The sequence below is a fragment of the Prosopis cineraria genome, unplaced genomic scaffold (assembly GCF_029017545.1).
Source record: "Prosopis cineraria cultivar Desert tree isolate PC_DT_omini unplaced genomic scaffold, ASM2901754v1 PC1, whole genome shotgun sequence".
Taxonomy (NCBI): domain Eukaryota; kingdom Viridiplantae; phylum Streptophyta; class Magnoliopsida; order Fabales; family Fabaceae; genus Prosopis; species Prosopis cineraria.
Window position 1 is genome coordinate 6,542,739 of NW_026555332.1, and position 20,374 is coordinate 6,563,112.

The window sequence follows — 20,374 nt, forward strand, 5'->3', positions numbered from 1 at the left end:
GGAAAAAACAACTTTAAGTCATTGTTTTTATTTTATTTATTAATTTAATCTTTAATTTTTTTAAATTATCATATTAATTTTTAAATTTTTAAAACATAAATTATCTTTTAAATTAATGTAATATAAAAATAATTAATTTGTAATTTAAATCCTGAACAATAAGTCAAAAGATGATTTAAACTCTAAAATTTTAAAAAATATATTTTAAACTCTAAACAAATAAAATTAAAATAATTTTGTTCTACCATTAAATTTAGATAAATGACAGTTAAAATGAGACATGATGTGTGATTTTTTAAATGAGCATAGGAGAGAGTGAAAGTGAAATTTAATAAAAATAACACATTATACTCCACCATTAAATTAAAACAAACAACCATTAACATGAGTCATAATGTGATTTTTTTTTAAATGAGGGTAGGATAAGGAGAAAGAGGGAAGCTTAGTACAAGATACATAATATAACCTAATTTTAAAAAAATTAATAGATGTTTGTTGAAATTTAAATATGAGGGTAAAATTATCCCAACTTTAATTATTTAAAGTTTAAAATATGCGTTTTAAAAGTTTAAAGTTTAAATCATCTTTTAAAATTTAAATTACATATTAACCCTATATAAATATATTAATGGATTGGTATGTATACATTTAAATTAAATTTGTAGATTGATAAAATAAATTTTGAGAAATTAGTTGTCATTAGTCAAGTGGCTTTTGTTATTCCTTGAAATAAATAATCATTGTCTTAATCATATTCACCTCACGAGATCAATAAACTTGTAAACTGATAAGATAAATTTTGGAAAATTACTTGCCATTGATCAAGTGTTTTTAACCCCGGTGAAACAAAAGTAGACATTGCCTTCACCATTACAATCATTCAACTCCTGAAATCAATAAACTTGTAGACTAATAAAATAATTTTTATGAAATTAATTACTACTGGTTAATTTCTAGTCATTCACTAAAACAAAGTAGTTATTAACTTATTATCATAAATATTACAATCATTCAAACTCTAGAGATCAATAAACTTCAAATAAATTTTGGAAAGTTAATTGTCGTTGGTTAAGCATTTTTTGTCATTCGCTGAAATGAAATAGTCATTGTCTTAGACATTACAGTCATTCAATTCCAGGTATTAATGAACTTTTAAACTCATAACATAACTTTTGATAAATTAGTTGCCTCAACAAAATTCATCGCCTTAACTATTATTGATATTCAGATCAAGGGATCAATAAACTGATAAACTAATAAAATAAATTTAGGAAAACAAGTTGTCCCTGTTAAACTTTTTTTTTTTTTTTTTTGTTTCGATCGTTGTCATGCTCATTAAAGTCATTCAACATCAAGGATTAATAATTCTCCAACCACCGTAGCCCTTGGCTGGTGAACTGTGGTGGTTTATTTTATTTTATTTTACTTTATATGGACAATATGATAATTTTCCAAAAACAATCATGTCAAAGTGTTGGAATATTAATTGTTAATCATAATTAGTTGTTACTTAATTATGGTTAGCTGTTAGCCTTATAAAGAGATAAAAGTTACTTCTCTAATCCTATTTATAGATCGCTTCCAACATGTTTTATCAGTATAAAAAAAACTTTAAAATTCATTAACTCTGTCTTAAAATTTAATAAGTTATCAACTTTGTCCCTATTAAATACACACACTTTAATAACATATTTTCTCTTTCTAACATTTAATAGAGGGTAAAAAAAATATATGATACAAATTTAGTGACGTAACTGATAAATAAAACCAAAATTTTTTCTCTCTTTGCCTTATAAATAAGACTAAAGGGAGTAGGCATTTAGATAAGGGAGTTTAATCCTACATAAGATAAGAAGGTTAAAATGATCCTCTCTTCATATTAGTCCTCATGTTTAAGATTTGATCATCATTTAAGTGGGTTGATTTGAGTTATGATCCTTCAAGTGAAGGAATGTCGAGTGGCTTTGCAATCATTGTTATTGTTTGATGAAAAGGTTTTTCATTAATATTCATTTCTCTCGGTTCTTAACAGGCAGGATCTAGGGACTTTGAAATAATTATTTAGTTCACGATTTCTTTCTATCATTTGTTTATTTTAAAGGATTTTTGTGTCATTTTCTTGAATGTTTTTTGAAAGAAAAATGTTTATTATTGGACAATAAATAACTATAAATAAACCTTGACAAATAAACGGGTAGAAAAATTGAACCTAGAGCTTCTAGAAGAGGGAAAATTACACTTAAACTCCAATGCATTCTAAAATATATTCTGCAAGCTCAAGGGTCTTTTTGTAAATATGTTTTAGAGAGATAAGATACAATTGCCCTTAGGTTCACCATCCATCGTCAATTACTTATTAATATATATGAACTTAAAATTATAAGTTTGTGAATATCTGATAAAAATCTGACCTTACTATAGAGCCGATAATTCGAGCCAGTTAGGCTTATTCGGATTGAACTTAAAGTATTATACCATTTTGAAAAAGCCCATATAGTCAAACTCGGTCCTAACTTTTTTTAACTAGATTCAGGTTGGGCTATCAGGCTTGGCTAAAATTACTGACTTTACATATATATAAAATCAAAAATTCAAACGATTGGGCTCAATTCGGGCCGAGTATATTCGGATTGTACTTAAAGAATCTTACTCTCTTAAAAAAAAACCCATAAAGCTAAGCCCTACCCTAACTTTTTTTTAGGGGTTCGAGTTGGCATGTCGAACTTGGCCCAAATTATCGGCCCTACGGTTTATTGTCACAATGAACCTTAGTTCTAAATATATAAAATTATAAATTCAAGACTTTAACTTATAAATAGATAAACCTATACTTGTAAATAATTGAACTTTAAGTTGTAAATTTATGAGCTTGGTTAACAAAACTTATCATATCTAAATAAGAATTTCACTAACAATGGACAATTACTTGTTAATATGTAAATCTAAAATTTTGAATTTGTCAACATGTAATTGTAAAAATTTAAATTTGTTGTCACGATGAACCTTAATTGTGAATATAAGAAGTTATAAATTTTAGATTTTGACTTGTAAATAGAAAAACTTGTACTTGTGAATATTTGAATTTTATGTTGTAAATTTGAAAACTTGGCCAACACGAACTTGTCAATTATGAAGAAAAATTTCACAATGAATAAATAATTACTTGTTAACATATTATCTTAAAGTTGTGAATATGTGAACATCTTGTTATAAAAATTTTAACTTTTACTTGCTACCTTTTCTTGCCAAGGGTAATTGTATTTGTTTTTCCTCCCTAAAACATATTTGTAAAGAGACCCTTAGGCTTAAAGAATAATTTCAGGGTGCATTAAGTCCTCAGTACAATTTTTCTCCTTTGGTGACCCTAGGTGCAATTTTTGAATGAAAATGAAGCTCTATAAAAAACAAAGGAAACGGTAAAAAATACAAACCCAAAAAAGGGCACCACCTTTCACAATCTACCTTAATTGAGTGGGTTGAAAGTAAAAGATACCAAAAGAATTATGGTTATGCAAACCATTCTTAGGTGCGATTTTCACGAGGGAAAAGAGTACACAAAAATGTGATAAATATAAAAAAAAATATAATTTTAAGTCCTTATATTTTAATTGTATTTTGTTATTAGTCTCTATACTTTTTTTCAATGTTTTTTATCTCTGTATTTTTATTCATTTTTTATTGTTTTAAGTCTAGCTATGAACAAAGTATAAGGATTTTAAAGGATCTAAAACAATAAAAAATGAAAGTACAAGGATTAAAAATACTTTAAAAAGTACATAAACTAATAACAAAATACGATCAAAATATAGAGGCATAAAGTTATGTTTTTCCTAAATACAATTACTAAAAATTAATTTAAATTAGGGCTAGGTAATGAATGGTTAAAAAAAAAAACCTTGTTAAAACCAAACCTCAGATCAAGAAAAGGCTGACACGCCATTTCATTTCCATATTCATTCTGGTTGTCCATGAACACTTCTCCCTCACAATGTTGTAAGTGAAATGGTTGAATAATTGGTGTGTCCAATTCTAAAGGCACCATTCCATTGAAAAACTGTAGTATATTCACATCATTAGAGTACCTTGTTCAAAATCTCCCTCCCAACCATCCATATCATATCAGATGTGTAAAATGGACAGCCCAAGTCAATATATTGAAACAATCATGTTCAAAGTACTCTTAGTACTAAATGTACGCACGGGACAACTCTTTTAACATAAATTCAAACACTAATTTACTATATTGTAAGGAATTAGCTTCTTCTACTACTAGACTCAACTCGTATTGGTTTTATAATTATAAGCTAAATCTAAAGAATTGGAGCATAATATTAAAATTTAAATAAAATTTTCATTCATTTTTTTCTTTCACAGTTCCAAAAAAAAATTCTTAAAAAGTATTTAGAATTTTTATATTACCTGCAGCCATAGGTATTCTCTTAGAAGAAACAATCTTAGTCAAGCCACAATTGAGCATCAAGTATGAATATCTTTTCTTGCATGAATTTAAATTTTAATTCATCATATACAAAGAGATTAAACCCCATCCCTTAAACACAGTCCCCGTTAATAAAATTATTTAGATATTAAACACATAACAACATTTATTTGATATCTCAAAATGATATTTTCCTTTTGATTCCAGTCGATTTTAATGCATGTTGTCAAAAGTCATCTTTGCTTTCCCTTTTCTTCTTCCTATTGCACCGTAAAAATCATTTTTTATTTATATATAATTACAAAATTTATATAAAAAAAGTAACTTTAAATTATAAACATTGTGATTTACTTCATACTAAATACAATCAAGTCCAAATTTAAGTAACTTTTGTTATTTGTCATTTGTAATGTAGTTTTTAATATAAATTAAAATTTCCTTTTACTTCCATACATGCTCTTAATTTATTTTAATAATTAATGTTGAACTTTTAAAGTTCGTGAAAATGATATAATCAGAAAAATAGTTCTCAATATTGATTTATTTTTATTTATTTATCATTCTTTCATAGTGACCAAACGGATTCCTTGATAGATATACTTTGGACAATTTGGATATTTAACTTCTGACATTAGAGAAGGATTTTTGAAAATTTTTAAAAAGTCAAATATTTATTTTAAATCCTTTTCAAAAATTCTTTCAAAAAGCTTTTGAAAATTCTTTTCCTTAACTTAATATGAGAAAGCTTTTGAGGCGTGCTTTTAAGATATGACTTTCTCTTATTTTTTATATGATTATAAAAAGAAATTGCATGCAAGTTCTTGATAAATCAAACTAATAAAAGTTTAGTTCCCAACAAACTTTTTTAAAAAAAATATTATAACTAGACATTATATAGATTAAATAATTAATCATGTTAATTTTCAGTGTTAATATTATAAAATCATTTATATAATTTTTATTCAATATGTCAAACTTTATATTTTTTTATCCTTATTATTTAATATCAATGAATGTTGAATTATTTATTACATAATTTTTTTAATATTAAATTTTATATTTTTTATTCTTATTATTTAACATTAAATTTTATATTATTTTGAATTTTTTTGTTGCATTTTCAAACACTTATAATATATTACATTTATAAAAAAATTACAAATTATTATAAATTAATATTTTTTTATCATTACATATTTAAAAGTATAAATTATTATTGATTCAAATAACTTTCAATTTAACAAACTCATTTTTAAAAATATATATTCAATACAAATTTTATTATAATAATCAATTTTTACTAAACTAACTTTCATCAAATAAACTTGTAACAAATAAATTTTTAACAATCTAAAAAACCAAACAAACACCCCGCATAAACAACGGTAACGTTTTACAAATTAGGGACTTGTTTTTTTTTTAATTTGTAAAAATATTTTTGTTTTTAAAAATAAAAAAATTAAAAACTATTTGGATGAATGTTTTGAACCCACTTATTTTTAAAAATATACTCATTTTTATTTTTAAAAACAAAAAAATAGAAAAATATCAAAACCATTTTCGTTGTTTTTCTTGTTTTCAAAATATATTACATTTAATTATTAAAAACTATAACTACCTTAATTAATAATTACAATAAATCACCACCATTAACAGCAAGTAGCCATTACCATCAATTGATTTTTTTTATTCTAAAATTATTTTTAAATTAATATAGCTAAACAAATTTTCATTTTATTTTGTCTTGAAAAACAATTTTAAAAACTATATTATAAAATAGTTTTGAAAAACCAAAAACAAAAAAAAAATAGATACCAAACAAGCCCTAAAACTCCTAGGGTTCATGCTAACGAGGTAAAAACTCTGGTTAAAAAAAAAAAAAAACCAGTTAAAAACATTTTCTTTTCAAAAGTTTAATTAAAAAGATATGGATGGGAAAAATTTAGCAACCATGTCATAGAGCTAAGACTCTACAGACTACAAGGGGCACAAATCAAGCAGTATACAAAATAACAAAAAACATAATTACCAAGCTAATATATACACACACAAAAAATTACAAGAGAGATTGTACAGATAATATAAAGTGATTAAAACTTAATCGTCAGCTGCAACATCCATCTTCCGAGTTTGAGAATGAAACAATTCAGCTATTTCAGAAGCGGTGCTGCATTCTTCTGGGTTCCTGTCCGACACACTGCGAACAAATCTGGGGAATCTGATTGAGATGCCACGAGAAGGATGAACCAGACCAATGGCAGCATGGTGAACTGGAGATACTGTAAATTCTGCACCTCTTATTTCCCAAACAAGTAGTGGACTGAACCACTTGTCAGGCATCTCCGCCGTTCGGTAATATGGTGGCTTTTTCGACAATATTTTGTCATCAGAAAAGAATTCTTTCATCTGCAGCTCAAAATCAACACACTATTCACAAGAAAGACAGGGTGTATGTTTGCTCCATGTCAGAAAAACAACATCAAGGAAATGAGAATAAGATCATCAATCATATTGACTTCCACGTCAATGGTGCATTCCTGCAAGCTCCCCACTATTTGAATTGGATTTTTCATATGATTATGCATTTGGAAATAGAATGATAAAATGAAGTGGGTGTGACATAGGACATTGGCCTTCGGAGTCTTTGGCCAAGATATGATTTCAGCATGCTCAGAATGGCAGAATATGAGAAGCACGTCAAAACTCAACCATTTTTACCTCTATGTAGAAGGAATCTGAGAACCCAGACATCACACGGCATACACTTTGGTACTCCTCTGTTTCAGGGTTGTAACATGCCATGAGAAATGGGCTATACCTGCAACAATAGGGGACTCGGATCATATAAATTGCATGAAATATCCAATATGAAGTATGATGAGACACATTTTCTCATCCGCCACTCTTACTTTTTCATTTGATGCATCAAATTAAGAACCAACTCCGAAGTGCTTAACTTTTAGTTGAGGCACACAAACGATTACCTCTACCATAAGAGGCATAAACCTTCACGCAAAAGCAAGATTCCTTTTTAAGTAGTGATTATTCTATTTTTTTTTGGGGGGGGGGGCAAAAATGATTATTCAAATTAGATTCAACCATTTTTAGTTTTTACACACGTTACTTGCCATGAATGACGAGCACTACTAAGGTAGAGTCAAATGAAAAAAATCGTATGCAAGCCCCAGCGCACTGCCTCAAGCATATTATAACAGATAACAGAGATATGAAAGAGGATAAATTACCATCCAGCCTTCCTTCCATTTCCATACCAACCACCAATTGGTACTAAATCAAGAGAATCATTCAAACCATCCACATAATCTCGCTTGACCTACAAATGAAATGTTGAAACCTTAAAAAAAAAAAAATTATATGTGATACTCAAACAAAGCGATCACAAGTCCTGTACAACAAATAACCTTTAACCATGTGTCTGTACGCTTTGATGGAGTATATCCAGCATCAACATCCAACGATTTCACCATAATTCCTTCACATGAAGAATGGATTGCGTCTTCTAGGAAAGAGTTTATCCTACTTACTGTGGCTTCACAGGTTAAGGAAGCATCATCCGCTTCAATCTACAAAGGAACAGGTCTTTAAAATCTCCAAAACCATGAAGATGAATTCCACTAAGAAGGTATAACTAGCAGCACTTACAGTAGTTTCCTTTGCATATTCAAAATAACCAAGTTTCTCGCCATGAAACAAATCCTTCAGATCTACATATTTTCCGACAAGTATAAGGGTAAAAATTATGGTACAAAAACTCTACGGCTATATATTTATCTTGCCAATAAATGTAAAAGATTCATGATATCATGAGAAGTCCAGATGCATACATTTTCGTCTTTCACGGAGAGGAAAACCCAAAAGCCTGCAGTCAAGTACTTGATTGAATCAACAAAGACTTTATTTAGCAAAATCAAGTACTTAACAAGGAGATTGCCCAAGCATTGAATAACTTTTAACTAGCACGCTCTATCATCAGGAATGAACAATGATTGCAATTGATGTGTGGAATAATAAACGTCACATTTTTGTCTAAGCCACCACATTCTCATCCAATCTGGCCTTATATTACCCTAACTTACCCACCAATACAAACAAATGATAAGCTAAAATCATTATAATCTGTTGTGTCAATTCTACTATATGGCTTGCTGAACAGGGACAATGTATTCAACAGCCAATTAATGGAAGCATTGCTATATGCACGGTGAGCATTTCTAGCATTCTTCAAATCAGTTATCTATGTTTCTGGCAAGTTAAGAAGTTTGAGCTGCATAAATAAGAAAAAGTTCGAGATAATTACTGCTGTCCATTAGCAAACATGATATCAAAGACAAATAGGCAAATGTCCACCTGCATGAACAAAAGATATAAGAAAGATCATCTAGTATTCAGGGGGAAAAAAAAACTGAATTGATAACTACCAATAAGCGGACCTTCCTCACCCCACCTCAAATTACAGATAAGGAGAACAAAGATATCATGTGTGAGCATGGAAATTCCTTAGTAGCTTTCATGTTTTTCAATACCATATACTACATAGAGATGTGATAACCATCTACTTAAAAATGCCATGCTTAAACCCATAAGACAAGTAGTTCAGCATTAAATCATGGTTGATTTTTAAATCCTGATAATTGTGCTGCTGTGCTTTCATTTTGTTAGCTGAGGAGCTTCATAATGGAACTTTTAGAATCCCCTATCAAAGCTCTCTCAATGAACCTTTTTTATAATCCGTTATTACTACTGCTTTGCTCATCCGCTTCTTGTGACTGAAGGCCCCTTTTGTTAACTTATCACTTGGCTTTACCCTTCAATTCCACAAAAATTTACAGGCCGTATCCTTGTGGGCAGTATTAAGTGATTAGTTGGAATTAATCAGTAGGTTGTTCAGAAATATTAATTGTATCCCCATGAGTATTACATTGCAATAAGGCAGGAACGTCATGTACACCTCACAATTATTCTAATATATATTAAAAAATAGTTTTGTTTTAAGGGAGGTACTGGAGAGTGACTTTCAAAATAATTGGGTGGGAAAGTGTACATGGTCAAGACCACAAAAACTGAAACCTGACCCCCTTTACATTTATTAAAAATTAAATATCAAGAAGGCAGGAAAAATAAATTCTTCAACATATCTGCAATGTTCTAGAAAATTACTTTAAAACAAGGATACTTTACTCGGAAAGAGAATAAATTAAAGGCAATATGCTGATTTTACAAAACCTTCAATAAATTGACCCCATCATAAGATGGATTATCCATCCTACAATAGTTACTATAAAATGCCCAAATGTTTGTATACTGCGTTTTGTCTTAAAAGGTTTACACAACCATCATTCTGTACGTGTTTTACAATAAAGCCATAACATATCTCAGACTCTACACTTGGTTTAAAGGTTATAATAGCGTTAACTATATAATTTTTGTGCAAGGAAAAGAAAAGAGTTCCTTAAAACTTTCTCCACAAGCCTTCCAGCAAGCAATCAATACATCCAGCACAACATCAGAACAAAATAATTATGGTTTCAGGTTTCTACATGTCACATTAAGTTTTTGAGGTTCTACACACACATGCTTTTCAGTTCATTTTTAAGCACTTAAGTTCCAAACCTTTATGCTCTCTGCAGTAACCGAGGCATCTTTACTTCCTCTCCCACGTGAAGATAATTCTTGGAAAGCCATATACCTATATCCATTCTTCCTATCAATACCCACAATCTGAAAATGAGAAGAAATCAGAGAGCATCGAATAAAAGGAGCTTAATTGACAAGAAGGAATAAGTTAATCACAGAAAATGTGAACATGCAAATAAAATCATACTTCTGCATCCAGTATAAAAGTCACTGAAACAGGCTTGCAGAATTCCTTAATTATATCAATCAAATCTGGAAATCTTGATGTTGTTTCATCTCCATTTCTTGAGAAAACACGAATCGACCCATCACTTAATTTGTGAATCTGAGCCCGCTGGCCATCATATCTGAAATTACAATAAATTCAATCCTACAAATATGTAAAAAGCAGGGAGTTTGTCCTTCTAGAAGAGAGACAAAAAGACAAATAATGCCAAATGTTCTCAATAACAATAAAACAAATAAACACAATGAAGCCATGTCAAAGGAAACAGGTGACAAAATAAAAGATTCATCTACTCTAATTCCAAGTGCCAGTGCAGCAGACACATTAAAAGATTTGTGTGCTCTAATTTGCTGCTTCAACTATTTAGTCACCCACACACAACTCAATTGCAATATAGGTGAGGATATTTCATTGACATGACCATGACATTGATAAGCAAATGAGCCACAGTGATCAAAATTTCAAACCTATTTCCAGTATACCCCAACTAAATGCTGCTTCCTTCCATGTCCCATTTTATGCACTGAACATTAAAACTCAAAGGAAATGGAGAGCACACAGAGATAAGGAAAGAAGGAATCTACAAGAGGAATAGGACGCACTTGTATTCACAAGTAAATGCTTTATTTTGAAATAACTTCAGTACTTGGGGAATGCCATTGGTGATCCTGCCGGAAACATAAATGAAGAATGAAAAGGCATTAATAAGTATTCTTGGCATTGTCCAGAGAACACTGGGGGAAAAAAAGCCTGTCCTGGGAGTCATAAAATCATTAACAAGTGAAACTGAATATGTATGAGAATACATACCTTGCAAGCATAGGCTTGATAGGTATTCCTGGAACCATTGACAAACTTGAAGCACAAAAACTAGGGCCTTTGTTCATTAAAGATGGTATCAGTACATCCTGCGTAGAGTAAACAGCATGGGTTAACATTTTAAGACACGTATACTTCCTTTTGACCAAAAAACAGAAAAACAAAGCAAAATTGTATTCCTCAACAATTTGCATTCACAACACACACACACACATGTGCGGGTGTAACACTAAACTACAGCATTTTGGAGGTAAGCAACCTCCAAATTTGTGCTTTGGATTAAAAGACCCTCACTTTTCCGCTAAAGAAAAAAAAATACACAAGTATTCAGGAAATTTCTGGTTAAGCATAATCAATGCAAGGGTATTTAGGCCATTCTTCTATGCACAATAAATGCAAGATTGCAAGCTTTATTTTCTACTAAGCATTCACAACACCTCATATCTATCATGCAGTCATGCAGAAAAGGTAGTTCCCACCAATCTTGAGTGTCAGAAACTAGGATGTCAGGATGCAAACCTGCAGAAACTCCTATGAAGGAAAACTATAAGCTCAAGTATGCTCAATATAGCCTCCATGTTGACCCAAAGATTTCAAAGACCAATAGGCAAGCTCATTTACCTATCTCATGCAAACATGACATGGGCTTTCCCGTTAATATCATCAATCAATTTACTTGATGCCCGTAGAATTCTCCAGCACCACAAATTGGCCCAAACAAAAGGTATTTTCTTTCAAAGAAACACATTTAATGAAAGTATATTGTGGTACAGGTATGGGAAAACTTGTAAACTTAGAGAAGCAAAAAAAAAAAAAACTGTGGCTGTTCACAATAGAGCCGAAGCTAATAATTATGCCTAAGCATAAGGCATTTGAAAAGGATTATAGCTTATATATCTTCTCACCAAATTTAAAAATTGAATGCCTAGGTCCTGTGAAAGTTAAAAGTGATAATACGGCAGCTATCAATATTGCAAAACCTCTGGTGCAAAGTGATTGAACTAAATATGTGGAGATTGACTATCATTTCATCAAAGATAAGGCCTATCCAAAATCCCAAGAACTATCTTACACCTCAACTAAAACTCAAGTCACTTATGTGCTAACAAAAGCTCTGCCGAGAATAAGGATTGAAAAACCTGAGAGCAAGGTAGAGATGGTTAACATCAATTCTCCATCAACATCACAAAGAGTGTTAGTAATCACCATAGGATCACTTTGGGATTTCATATATCAATCCCAACAATTCTCCAATGCTATTCTCTTCATGTGATGGTTATACTTTTCCATTCTTTATGGGTCTACATTTTCCAATTATTTCCTTATTTTGTTACACAAACAAACCCACCACACGTATGCATGCATAAATATGTGTGCGCGCGCACGCACTCTGTTTTTGCACAAATACAGAAATTTAGTCAATGAATCCTTTGTACTTTTCACATATAAAATGATTCTGCATTGATTCTGGTGATTTTAAACTTATGTCTTTGCTTTCTCACATTCAATAACAGGTGTTCAGAAACAGACAACGACATTTAACAACTGGCTTCTTACTCCTCCCTTGGAAAGAGATTACAAAAAAAAAACAATGTGAGAGAGAGAGAGAGAGAGAGAGACATGAACGTTCATGTGACAGCCCATAACATGAAGCAATTTTGACCAACTGTATGAGCAAAATAAAATTACAATTCCAAATCTGAAAAACTCAATCATATAAAAGAACAAGCAAGATTTAGCTTGTCCATATGAGTGCTTACCAAATTTGGGAGTATGTTATATGCTTCAACAATTTCTGCTGAAATGCCCTAGAAAAGCAGAGGGGGGAAAATCAGCCTAATCCCCTAAATGAAAATAAATCAATATTCTTAGTCAACCAATAGATCCTCAATAATTTTGAGCATCAGGTAGTTGCAAGAAAATGAAAAGTTTAAAATGATAAACTGTCACAGCAAAACACGCAAGATTCATCTAAAGAAAAGGAGAATAATATTGGTTTACACAAGAAACAGACGAAATTCTCATAATTTATATTCCAAAAACATCCTTTACTTGTTAGTGAATCTTATGATCTGATAGTTTTACATTTACAATTCAGAAAAGTGTTCCCTACTTTATGACACGTATCATAATATGACAAGTACGTCTGTGTACTATCTAGCTTGTGGATAATTCTCAGTGAGTTTAACCAGACATGTCAAGGGATTAAAGGTCTATATATATTTGATGATCTTCTATATTATTTGTACTTCATTGATTATAAGGAGAATTTTACTATACAACACAAAAAATTGCTTTACAACAGACAAGCTCATCTATTAAATGGGATCTGGAAGATAATTATTGGGACACGAAAGCACCAACAGGATGGCTTTCAGAAGCACACATTCATAAACTTGGCACAGGTAAGAGCAAATAGCTACAGAATAAACCTGAAGCTTCTCCTTCAGACTTTCTGCAGTTCCATCTTGGTGTAGAGTAGGGCATGAATTCATAACAACAGCTTGAGCCAGAGCAGGCAACACAGTTCTAATCATTGCACCAATCCGTAAATTCCTGACCTACACAAGACATTAAACTGAAAACCTGAACTAGCATATAAACAAGGAAAAGTCTACAAAAACGTGATCAAGAACCACATCACCAGCCAACATTTTTAAATGTCAAAGACAGTGCCAACAAAGAGAATGTTGTCATACAGTCATAGTTTACAAAAAAAAAAAAAAAAGCTGCATAGTATTTCTAAGAAATAAAGATATTTACCAAAGTACGAACAAGAAACTTTATCTCCTTCTCCCGACAAGAGCACATAAGATTTACAATTATGCTTTTCTTCCGAAGAGTGCTTCCATTGCCTGTTTGTAAGCTGATAAGTACCACATGAGTATACTTAATTTAATAGTTCACAAATTATTAGAGCTTTATGAAAATAAAGAAATAAATAAATGAGTAGGGAAAAATAGTACTACAGACATGATAATCAAATAAATATAACATTTAGTATATTATGCATCAATGAGATCATTCATAATCTATAAGAAACATAATCCAAGAGGTATATCAGATAAGGCCTCAGCCGAGTAAGTCTTCACCCTAAGCCCAGTTAGTAATAACAAACAAGTCCAACTGCAGGAGAAAAATGGAAGAGCAAAACAGAATGGACAGGTGGCAGTGTAGGATTTGATGGTTAAGGAGTTTTTGACATCCTCAAATTGCCAGCATATGCATTTCTTGTCCCCTTCCACATGGTTTACCTATAGCATTAGTGCTTGTTCTTTTTCTTGTGTTACGTGTTAAATCTGAGAATCACTTGTCATGGCTCTTCACCGCTCTAGCACATGCATAATGCTCCCAGGTTTCTTTGTTTGTTTCCTTTTTATTTGCAGTCAACATCTTGTGTAAACTAAAATTGATAGCTTATATCATTTTCCTCATTTTGCAGGCTTCAATTGGATCAAATTCTTGGCAATATCTTGGATTGCATGGGCTTTGAGAAATGAGTCATACTTTTTATGGCTAATGAATAGGATGAGTTGTTAGAAATTTTATATTTATATATCGATAAAGATGATTTCAGTAATAAAATTGACAAATGCAAAATGTGCTGGTTTGAACCCCCAAAAAAAAAAACAGTAGGATGACAGAATTCATTGGAACATTGAAATCTGATATGGGAGCCCAAAAAAAAAAAAATCACTTTCCGAGGTTTTTCCCTTCAACCTCTTCTTTTAACCAACCTATCCCTAATCAGCACCACAAGAAAAAGGCACAATGCTCAGTGGAAACACTACAATAGTTCAAAAGTAGGCATGCAACCACACAATCCAACCATAACTGAAAAAAGAAGGGAAAACCCTGCAGTGTTGTACAAATAACAAGATACAAACATAAAACAGGAAAGATAAAGGCTCAGATTATCATAATTTTTAGTATTCAAGTTAAAGGAAAACTGAAGGTTTTACATAAAATCGAACTGTTATATCAGACATGATCATGCATTGACACTCTATTTCAGAATTGAACCAGAAGCCCAAAGTCATTTCTTCATTAAGCTCAATAACCCTGAGTACACTACAGGGAGAATGACAAAGAGACTCCAAAAGGATCAATTAATTCAAATTAGGTCTCAAATGCCAAATTCTAAAAATGGCTACTCAATTTCTTAATTTTACAACTACATTGTAATGAATTTGCAACTTGTTTTCCAAATTTTAACATGGTTGATGAATAAAAAATTTATTTTTCCTATTAAAATTTGAAATACAAGTTGCAAATTCATTTCAATAAAGTTACAAAATTGAAAGATTGAGTTGCAAATTTATGATTGACACTTAAGACCTAACTTGAATTAATTGGTACTTTTTGAACCTCTCTGTCATTCTCCCTACATTATAGTCTTAATCCTATTAATGGAAATTTTAAAGCCTCAACTTTAAGTAATAGGAAAACTTTAATTTCAAAAGGTTTTTTTTTTTTTTTTGCGATCAATATAATTAAGAAAAAACATTCATAAGCCTCAATTAAAGTTCAAACAAGAAGATTTTCTTACAACAAATAATTATCACAAATCAAAATAGAAATATACATACATATATATTATATGACAAACAAATCAAATTTGATTATATTTGTTCGTTAGACCAACGCATTAGTATCCCAACTTCCATATTACCAATCATCTAGGTTATCAGCTAAATACCTGGAAAAAGACCTTTAGGTAGTCAATAAATAATACTAGTAAGTGTGCAAGTCCCAAAAATTGAAAAACAAGACTGCCTATCAAACCTTATCTTGTGAAGCGCGAAGAAAACATCTTTAATCAGAAGTGGTGTTGGAGGAGCAAGCAATCTCTGTGTTTGTCTACACTCTTGAGCAACATCACCTTTAACAATAAGAAACTATTCCACAATTATTCCTGCCTTCAGAATAAAATTTTTCAGTCTAACACAAAAATCCATCAAAACTATCATCCAACCAAGATCACCAAATTTGTTATACATCTCCTTTATTTTCATTCGAGTTGTTCCACATGCCTCTTCCAGTGCTGCAGTAATCAAACTTCCACCAATACTTAATTCCTACATTATTGGTAAAATAAGCAAAAGAACTTTCTCAATGCATGACTAATTATATGGTACAAACTTTGCTCAATAGTTCAGATCAATAAAATTTGCATTTTGTTTAAGATGTTTAATGAAAACCTCAAACCCCATAACAAAAATAAGAAAACTCAGAATTGGAGAATGATATAAAGAAGATGACTAATTTTTTGTGACATGAAAAAGACTACTTGAGAGTAATACCACACTCTGCAACATCAATATCCCTAAAAAAAGGGAAGTGAGAAGAAACGTAGCAATTCAAAAAAAAAAAAAGCCAGGGGAATGAAAATCGGAACTAGGGACTCAAAGTAATGCTACCACTGCAGGAGAAGACTTCTAAAATTTAATACAGCATACGCAAAAGAAGAAAAAAGGGAACAAAATAGTGTATTAAGACAATAATGGCTTGAGCTTCAGTGGATCACTCTAATTTAAGTGAAAAGATAGAAAAGCAATTGAGAAAGATGGAAAGGAGTAACCTACCTTATTTTCATGGTCTGCAGCAATTTTGTTTGTGCATAGATATACAGCAGGAAGTACATCAGCAGGAGACAAGGCCAACAAACTGTATTGTGTAAACACCATAGGGACATAATGTTTGTCAATCAGCCCATTACAAATAAATACCAACATGATTCCATAAAATAGAAAAAATGAATATAGTAACCTTCTAAACATATTGCATAACATTGAAGTAGCCTTTATCTTCCCTTTCTCATCCTCAAGAAGGTTAAAGGTTCGTGCAAGATGCAAATATGGAGCAAACTCTCCATCTCTCCAACATGCTGTTATGGCAGTTTTATACATATGTTTGGGATTATCAATAACATACAGTGGTATCAGTAAATTGAAAAACTCCTACTGAATTAATATAACCAGAAAAAGGAAAAAGAAAAGGAACAAATAAAACAAACCATGTTCTTTTGGGTTGTATGCTTTCAGTGGTAGCGATACAAGAGTTGCATCTACATTCTCCATTGATACGCTTTGCACAGAAATATCAGGTGTAGATCCCACTTCCCGTGACACGCATTTCTTTTCTGAAGAGTTGTCCACTTTGCACTCAACTTGAACAGAGTTCTCATTATCAGCAAAATTGCCAGGATTACAGTAGTATATATCCAATGCCTTATTCACGTCTCCTTTTGTCTTCTCAATTATAGCGATAGCATATTCTTTTAATGATTCATTGCAATTTATTATCTGCATGAAATGGTCAATCTCATCCTTGTACGCTTTTTCAACATCTAATTGTGGAAAGTCTTCAGCTTTAGGGCTTTGATAACTACCTTCAAAATCTTCTGATTGGATAATGTCAGGCAAGATTTTAGTGAAGAATTTTGTTATGCTTGACTGTTTTGGCCCACTTGATTCTGATTTTGCGTTGACTCTTACTTTCTTGGTTAGCTTTCTTTCACTATTTCTCTTCCTTTTAGCAGGAGAAATGTTACTTGCTACTGTATGTCTCAGGGTGGATAACTTGAAGTCTTGACTTGGTAAAATGTCAACATTCATGCATGTTTTACTACTAACAACAGGTGGTTTCGAGAGCAAATCGTTGTCATTTGATAAGCATTTGGATGAAGAAACAGAGTCAGAGGTCTGACAGGAAAATACTTGATCATGAAAGTCAGTTTCACGTTCATAGAAATCAGAAACAGCCTCAACAACATTGCCCCTTGCGTTGCTGATCAACTCTAAAACTTGTCCTTGAGTCACCCATGCAGGCAAATAACAAGACATCTCTTGACTGATTTTCTCTGTTTCCTCGTCCTTTAGTGATGGAGGGTCCCGCAAGTCAGATTCTTCAAGAGTAGAAGACAAATTTAGAACAATATCTGGATTAAAACTTTTATCACCTTCCTTGCCAAATAACTTCTCTTCTGTCTCCATGTTCTGCCCCGGCTTCATGACACCATTATCATCCTCGTCAAACTTGAAGCCCCCTTCACTAGATGCACAATAAAATCCCTTTAGAAATTTCTGCTTGTTGGCTGTCTCATCAACTAACCCAGCAAAATGCTTCATCATTTTCTCCACGTGTTTACTGTTAGTTTTGTCAACATCTACACCTACCGTAGGAACAACACGCTTTGGTTTCAAAAACTTTACATATTCCCTGAGCTCATCATAATTAGAATGCTCACTGTATGGTACAAGATGAATCTGAAACGAATCCTTGGACTTCACAGTAAATTTATTGCGCTTCACTTCACAAGTCCATCCAGTTGGAACAAAACCCACAACTTTAGAGTACCCTCTCTCAGTCATAATCTCCATCATTCTAACAAAATTAGGCCTAAAATATGGCCATGTCTCACCCAATACATTCCACCCAACAACATGAATATTAGTTTGAGAGTCATCATCTGTAAACTCACCGCCTTCCCCATATCCAAGAACTCGCAAAACCTCCATTTTTCTAGCATCCACATGCACTTTACGTTTAAACCTACGAGCAAGTTCAAGCAGAATCTTCTCTTTCCCAACAACATAAGTAGCAACAAGAAACAAAACATTTCTAGTCGAACAATCATTTTCACCTTCAGTCCTCCCTACTACATCAACTACATAAGCTACAGACTCTTCTTGGCTAGGAAACTGAAACTTCGGGTGACAATAGGTTGTGTCCAAAAATACGGCGTCCGCACCAATATATGGAGCAAGTAGAGGCTCTAACTTCATTGCCTTAGAGAACCGAAAATCTCCCGTGTGAACATACCTCTCGCACTTTCCATCAACACCCGGAATTTTAAACAAGAATTGGACAGCCCCAGGGCAATGATTTGCATCGACCAGTGTCACTTCACAGCCATCAATGTCAACCGGCTCACAGAGCCTCAAAGGGACCACGAACTTCGAAGGAACCCCAAGCACTTCAACGACAAGTCGAGCAGTGGTGTTTGAGCAATAAACAATGCCTTTAGACCAATTAGGGCCAAGACCAGTGTAGTGATCAGAGTGGAAATGGGAAAGGAAGTAAGCAACAGAGTAATCACCGGCATGGCGGAATGCGTCCACCAGGAAGCGTGTTTTGGGGATGAGTTTGGATTGGGGGAAAGACGATGGAAGAGGAGAGTGGTGTGGCTGGAGAGAGACTGACGTTGAGGGAGGCGACGAATCTGGGGATTGGAGAGCGCTGTGGAAGAGCTCGACCGAACTTAGGGTTTGGGATTTGTGCATTTGTGAAGTTAGGGAAGAAGCTTACGCAGTTGTGTTGTCTCAGTGAATGGGCAGAAGGAAGACAAAGCATCTATTGCTGATGGGTCTAGATTCCAGAAGAAAGAACAGCTTCTGGTTTAGGATTCTTCTTGCCAGGGTTACTTCGTATCTATGGCGCCAAACAAATACTTTCTTTTCTTTTGTGAATCGTAAGTAGACTAACGACGCGCGGGGTAAAGGGCAACGCCTCGAAAATCCGAAGAGCGCCATGCACACCATTACTTCTTCAGAATCATTGTAGGGATATTACTGCAAATAAAATCTAGTGAGACTGGCATTCAGCCCCAAGAAGCAACAAAATTACAGTTGAGGCAAAGTGAAATTTGAAATTATTCTGAAAGCCCAAAGTTCTTATTTACAGTTATATTTTTAGGTTAAATAACCTATTTGCCCTTCTCAACATCTATTGGTGTTCATGTTCGACTCTTTGATCTCCTCTTCTTCCTCTCGTGTTTCCCACTCTTCTCTCGCTCTCCCCCCCCCCCCTCTCTTCCTTCTTTTCTTTCAACCGAAATCATCTTCTTCAAAGCTTTAAACTGTGTTTTTGTCCATCGTATCCTTGAGGTTTCACCATATCCATGGAATTGCAAGAGTTAAGTGTGCAAAAATCAATCATGAGAATCTTGTAGACATCGAAGCCACACATACTTGGAAAGAATAGAGTTCAGATAATTGGATTCAATAAGCTCTTTCATTGTAGACATTGTTCTCATCATCTCACAATTCTCCTTTTGAATTTAGGCAAGATTTTAAAAATTGAACTGATCATTAAACCAAACGAGACACTAATTTAAGGGTTAATAGTTGGATTATAGTTGAACCTATCATGATTAATTTAATATATTTTTAATTTTATATGCTAAATGTTATATTAATGATAAAATTTTGTAAAATATTTCTGAACTTTTTTGA

General features: G+C 32.3%; 1 protein-coding gene across 4 annotated transcripts; it reads right to left on the bottom strand.

The window, feature by feature from the left end:
• Positions 1 to 6,372: 6,372 nt before the first annotated feature.
• On the bottom strand, positions 6,373 to 19,809 carry LOC129312084 (DNA ligase 6-like). Of its 4 annotated transcripts, none has more exons than XM_054954662.1 (19): positions 17,155 to 19,808; positions 16,908 to 17,025; positions 16,724 to 16,805; positions 16,123 to 16,216; positions 15,924 to 16,020; positions 13,902 to 14,004; positions 13,571 to 13,699; positions 12,899 to 12,946; positions 11,130 to 11,227; positions 10,922 to 10,987; positions 10,281 to 10,440; positions 10,070 to 10,177; positions 8,757 to 8,806; positions 8,284 to 8,318; positions 8,102 to 8,163; positions 7,861 to 8,022; positions 7,684 to 7,772; positions 7,157 to 7,256; positions 6,373 to 6,844 (listed from the first exon to the last, which is right to left on the bottom strand). In XM_054954662.1, the coding sequence occupies exons 1-19, from the start codon at positions 19,421 to 19,423 to the stop codon at positions 6,536 to 6,538; spliced, it is 4,179 nt and encodes a 1,392-aa protein (XP_054810637.1). In that variant the 5' UTR covers positions 19,424 to 19,808; the 3' UTR covers positions 6,373 to 6,535. The 4 variants fall into 4 exon arrangements, with proteins under 4 accessions (XP_054810637.1, XP_054810628.1, XP_054810645.1 ...); XM_054954653.1 differs by having other exon boundaries at positions 16,114 to 16,216; XM_054954670.1 differs by lacking the exon at positions 12,899 to 12,946 and having other exon boundaries at positions 16,114 to 16,216; positions 17,155 to 19,809.
• Between the last annotated feature and the right edge of the window lie 565 nt (positions 19,810 to 20,374).

Bases quoted from the DNA above. Each gene is read 5' to 3' on its own strand.
- LOC129312084 (XM_054954653.1), bottom strand. From the start codon at position 19,423: ATGCACAAATCCCAAACCCTAAGTTCGGTCGAGCTCTTCCACAGCGCT. The intron at 13,700-13,901 runs GTAAATATCTTT...TGTCTTGTGTAG, and splicing joins AGTTTCTTGTTCGTACTTTG to GTCAGGAATTTACGGATTGG. The intron at 7,257-7,683 runs GTAATTTATCCT...CTATTGTTGCAG, and splicing joins AATGGAAGGAAGGCTGGATG to GTATAGCCCATTTCTCATGG.